Here is a 5042-nt window from a genome sequence, read left to right on the forward strand (position 1 = left end):
ATAGAACAATTAACTGCAGATTGATGTGGGTTTTTTTACTACCCATTTTTCAAGCAAAGAGCCCATGTAGAAGCAGCATTTTGCAGGGTATTGTTGTCTGGTGTCTTATATGTGGACAGACTTATGATATTACCTATTGCTAGGAGGGAGATTTGATTTTGAAGCTGGACTTCACTCCCCAGGGAATGTAGGGAATTCTTACACTGAAGGGACAGAAGGCATCTGCCTTTTATTAGTGCCTCAGGCTCTACTGCCATGAAGAAGCACATGGGCAACAACACTGATGAAAATGAAGAAAAAAATTGGGAGGAAAAGGATGATGTTCCTTGGATCACATCCTCATTGCTTTTCCAGGGATCAGAAGTCTTAGCACAGAAGGAGATACCAAAATGTCTACAGCAGTTCAGGTGTGTCCCGTGTGCCCTGAGTAGGAGTTTTGCACGTCCAAGTCAGTGCATCCCTTCCAAATGAGAATGGATTTTGACACCTGGCTAGAACAGAACCTGCCAAGTGCAAAAGTGGCTTGTGCCAGGGTACTGGTGCACAGCATGTCAGAGTAGTGAGGCAAAGGCATCCCTTTCTCAAAGAAGGTGACACTGCCCCATGTCACTGCAGAAAAAGAAACATCAATATGAAGCACTGATGGATCTTTCATCTGGATTTATTGTAGTCAAAAGAGCTCAATGACACCCATGCAAATATTACAGAAAGGAGACATTGTACGTGATTATGCATCTTTTATGCTGAATTAGAACAAGTAGATTTCCCACGTCATTGTACTTCTCTGGGATGGCAAAGCATGTGTAGGAAGGGGAACAATTCCACAGTGCAGAGGTTTGGAGCAGGTGTTAGCCCACGTGTTAGCCCACACGTGCAACTGGAGAACACTCCTTTGAGGGGTCATTCTTCTGCACCACATCATAGGTACAGCTTTTTTTGTTTAAAGTGACTTTACAGTTCTCTTTGTCATACTGAATCGGAGTCAAAAATCTGTCATTGGTAAAGAGAAAGCAAATGTTAGCTTGACAGCAATAGAAGTTTCAATACTTCATTGATTATGGCTTCAACTACTGCTCAGTGAGACATCTCTGAAACTATGCCTTAGACCAGCTGAGCTCCCTTGAGTGCAACCCAGCTGCAACTTCCAGGGCCTCAAATGATGCCTCGCTGCACTGCACTGTGGACATGTACCAGGGTGCTCAGCACTAGCATGGGGATTTCTAGCACTGCACTCTACAGTCTGACATAAGCATGAGCTTGGCATGTTTTCTCTGTGTCCATTAAGTTTCCATTATTTCCAATTTGCTTTGAAGGGGGTAGCTGTTTCCTGATAGACCGATTGTCACCTAAACAAAGGCAAAGATAGTTATCAAGCCATTTTGGCCCTTTGAGAAGGCAGGATGAGAGGAAAGGAGAATGTTGGAGAGATTCAGAGCAGAGCCTTGTCATTCTAGGGTCAGCATTTTCACTGGAGACAAGCACCTCCGGAAAGGGGTTAGGATCATCATAAGCCCTTTAGAGGAATTTTGCTGAAGTTGTTTGTGAAAGTAGTTCTTTCCTACCCTCCCTTTCTCAGCTAAGGAAAGATTTAACTGCAGTGGCAGAGGGGTTCACAAGTTCCTAGAAGATTCAAGGCAAGCACCACCTGGATGTGCCTGGATGGCTCTGTGTCCACTCCTAGTCATCAGAAAGTGAGCCAAGGTAAACACAGCTAAGGATCCAAATGGTCAAGAACTCTATGTGGCTTTCACTTGCTCTGTGACATGAGGGACAAAAGGCTCTCTTGTGTCCTTATCTCCAGCAAATGGAAAGCTGTGGTTGTCCTGTGTGCAGTGATGGTACCCAGAAGTTCAAACTTACATTGAACAACACCTCATTTCAGTTCGGCTGCAGTCACATCTGTAGCAATCTTCTGTCCTCTCAATGTGTCCAAGGGGGTACAGTTTTCCATTCAGCATACAGCCTGCATAAGGCAACAGCAAGACAGAACATGTTAATTAAGCCTCTACCTAAAGGTTGAAAAGTTTAATAATTATTTCAAGTTTTCTGAAATTTTTTTCTAGGCATTATTAAATTAGAAGTAATTTTGTTCTCTGGTTATTACCCTAATTATTTGAAGACTGTGAATTCTTTTTGTCTTTACTCATTAAAGAGGGTTTCCATGTGACAGATCTGGGATGAAAGCGAGCAACCAAACAGCCAGGTCTGCCACCTGGCACCACATTTTATTCAGATCTACTCTCAACTGCTGCATCGGCTCCAGATGCTGCAATAACAATAGCAATCTACCACCAATAGCAATAATATTGCTGCAGCCACACTCAGTCCAGGGTGAGACTTTGTTTTTCCCCTACTTTTGACACCTTGGTGCTGAAACCTCCTATTTGTGTCTTTCTTAAATCTCCCTCCTCCCTTGTATTTTGAGCCCTTCCTGGAAGCTCCACACAGAGCCAAGCTACTACAGAGCAATCAAGTGAGAGGGTCTTGTCTGCTCTTACCTTTGTAAGCCTTCCCTGGCTTGTAATGTTTAGTAAAGCAGTATGCATCACCCAGGGCCACGATGATGCCCATTGCAAGAAGGAAAGCCAGAAAGCTCTTCTGTAAAAGAAACACAGAGCCCATGGTATGACTTTAATGCCACATTGATTATCTCTGTTTTCCGAAGCTGTCACTGAACCTGAACCAAAATTACGAATAACCTTATGTGTACATGAAAGTAATGGAAAAGGACACTCTAGATATTTCACTGCATTGCTTACTTTTTCCTGTACTTGGGAACATACAAAATGATATGACATAGGTTTTTTGGAATAGGTGGCTGGGTAGAGAAGAGAGATACAAATCGGTGTCTTAGGACATCTGAGTGTGGTACACTGTGCTCAGCTTCACCTGAGCCATCTTGTTAAACCATGCATACATAGGTTTGGACTCTTCACAGGCCATACTTCCTTTTGACTAGTGGTGGCAACAGCTAAACATCTGTAAGAGTTCTTCAGATATGTCCTCTGGGACCTGCTGAACCACCAGCACTTCTTTTGAAAAAGCCTGCATAACTTTGTAATGATGGTTATTCTGACAGAGGGACTGGAGGAACATGAGAGCACAGGGTTATTTTGATGGCTTGCTCCAGCTGGATAACTTAAGGCAAAAGTTTAGGAATGGCCAAAGACTGAGAAACAATGGAGGAAGTTATATAGATTTTCTTGATAGCACTTGCAGGCTAACATGAAAGGATTTTAACATGAGATCTTTCCAAGTTACTATTCTGAACTTTAGAGGCTGTGGCTGCTTGAAAATGGGGTTTCAAATAGCAGGGAGAAGCTTTGGGTTTAGGCACCTCTGCTTTCTGCCTTGGGTTGCTTGAATCAGAAATGCTGAAAGACACTGAAAGGTCCTGAAACACAGGCAGATGGTGAGCCAAGGTAAAACTCCTCTGGCTGCTGTGGAAAAAACTTGGTATTTTAATCCTTGATGTGCTGCTTTCTTATGGGGCTGAATGACATTTCTGATGTAGTTGAAAGGGAGGAGGAGGATTTATGGAGTGGTCTGGGAAGGGTATAATATTGAATTTCCACAGTGGTTCTGTGATTGGTAGTTCCTGAGGCTTTAGGCTACAACAGAGGCAGTTGCCATGCTCAGCACCACTGCCAGAATGAGAGAAGAAGAAAAACTTAAACTCTTCAACTGTTCTACTCCACGGTGCCTGGCCACAGGAAAGTGTCTAAGCAGCTCCTGTTCCATGAAGCTGTAGGATGAAACATTGCAGCTGGTCTCTGTTGAGGCTCCCTGTGCATTTGGCATGAATCTGTGGGGCTCTCTGTGCTGTGCAGCTGCCCCGGGCTTTGGGAGGGCAGGGAACTGTGGCTTTCCACACAGGATCTCTCTCAACATGCTTGGGATGCTGTTTGCTGTACATTAGACATCCAGCTGGAGTTTGGGGGTGGCTTTCCTCCACACTGGTTCAGCAGTTTGCAACAGCTCAGAGTGCCATGGCATGTCCCTCATGTCTTTGTTGGAAATACTAAAATGCTTCTTTTGCTGTGCTGTCTTCTGTGAATGTTTTATCCCTTGTTTGTTCCAACATTTGTCCTTGTCATGCTATTCCTAGAAATGCCAGTCAGATGAGCTTGGGCATGCTCCTCTCTCTAAAGATCAAAGTTTTGGAACTTCCACTGAATCTATGCAGACATATAGGGAGAAGTCTGTGCTGTTCAGTCATTGTCTGAACTGACTTCATGCTGCAACCAAAGGATATGTCAGATAAGTAACAGAAATCTAGCAGTAAAGCTTAAGCAGAGAAAGAAGCAGATGATCATTTCTTCCCTATTTATGAATCAGCATGTCTCATAGAAAGTACTGCTTCTTCTGTAGAACTTATGCCATTCCTGAGATTCTCATCAAAGGTAGTAATTGATGTCTGTACCTTCAGGGATTACGTGAGCACAAATTAGAGGAAAACTAGGCCAGAAGCTTTGCCTACCTATTTAGCTCGACCTACTGTTGATTCAGATTCTGCAAACACGTTTGGAGGCTTGAAGAGCTGAAACAGCACACAACTTGAGAGATCCAAAGAAAAGAGCAGACAGGATATGCAAACAAAATATACATTTCTTTCATTATAATGCCATTATGTTTTAAACTTTTTTTCACATTGATAGGTTTTAAAAGCGTGGTCCCAAATGTTTACAAAATTCTGAATGATTTCACAACTATTTCTGAGGACAGGATAACAGGAAGTGAAAGACTAATCTGTACAGATTCTTGCAAAGAATTCAAATACAAAGAACAAAATTTGCAGTAATCTTCCCAAAGGTGTCTTACTTCCTTTGCATCCTGCAGTTTTTAAATACAATATGTCCACAGTTGAAATATGTACATAATTTATTCCCTTAAATATTCTTCTTTTGCAGTTTTAAAGCAAATACCTGTCTGTATCCCCTTGAAAAATCTAAACCTTAGGCTTACCATTGTGGAACCCTTGGCTTCCAAAGATTTCCAAGTCTTCAGAAGAAATCTGAAGGGCTTAATGTGGAATCAGAGAG

General features: G+C 42.6%; 1 protein-coding gene across 1 annotated transcript; it reads right to left on the reverse strand.

Moving 5' to 3' along the window:
• Positions 1 to 640: 640 nt before the first annotated feature.
• On the reverse strand, positions 641 to 5042 carry LOC113941413 (beta-microseminoprotein-like). The gene is made up of 4 exons (XM_027632565.1): positions 4966 to 5042; positions 2499 to 2598; positions 1861 to 1963; positions 641 to 990 (listed from the first exon to the last, which is right to left on the reverse strand). Exons 1-4 carry the CDS (start codon positions 4966 to 4968, stop codon positions 861 to 863), a joined length of 336 nt encoding a protein of 111 aa, XP_027488366.1. The 5' UTR covers positions 4969 to 5042; the 3' UTR covers positions 641 to 860.

The sequence above is a fragment of the Corapipo altera genome, unplaced genomic scaffold (genome assembly GCF_003945725.1).
Source record: "Corapipo altera isolate COAL_440 unplaced genomic scaffold, ASM394572v1 96607, whole genome shotgun sequence".
In the NCBI taxonomy this organism is placed as follows: domain Eukaryota; kingdom Metazoa; phylum Chordata; class Aves; order Passeriformes; family Pipridae; genus Corapipo; species Corapipo altera.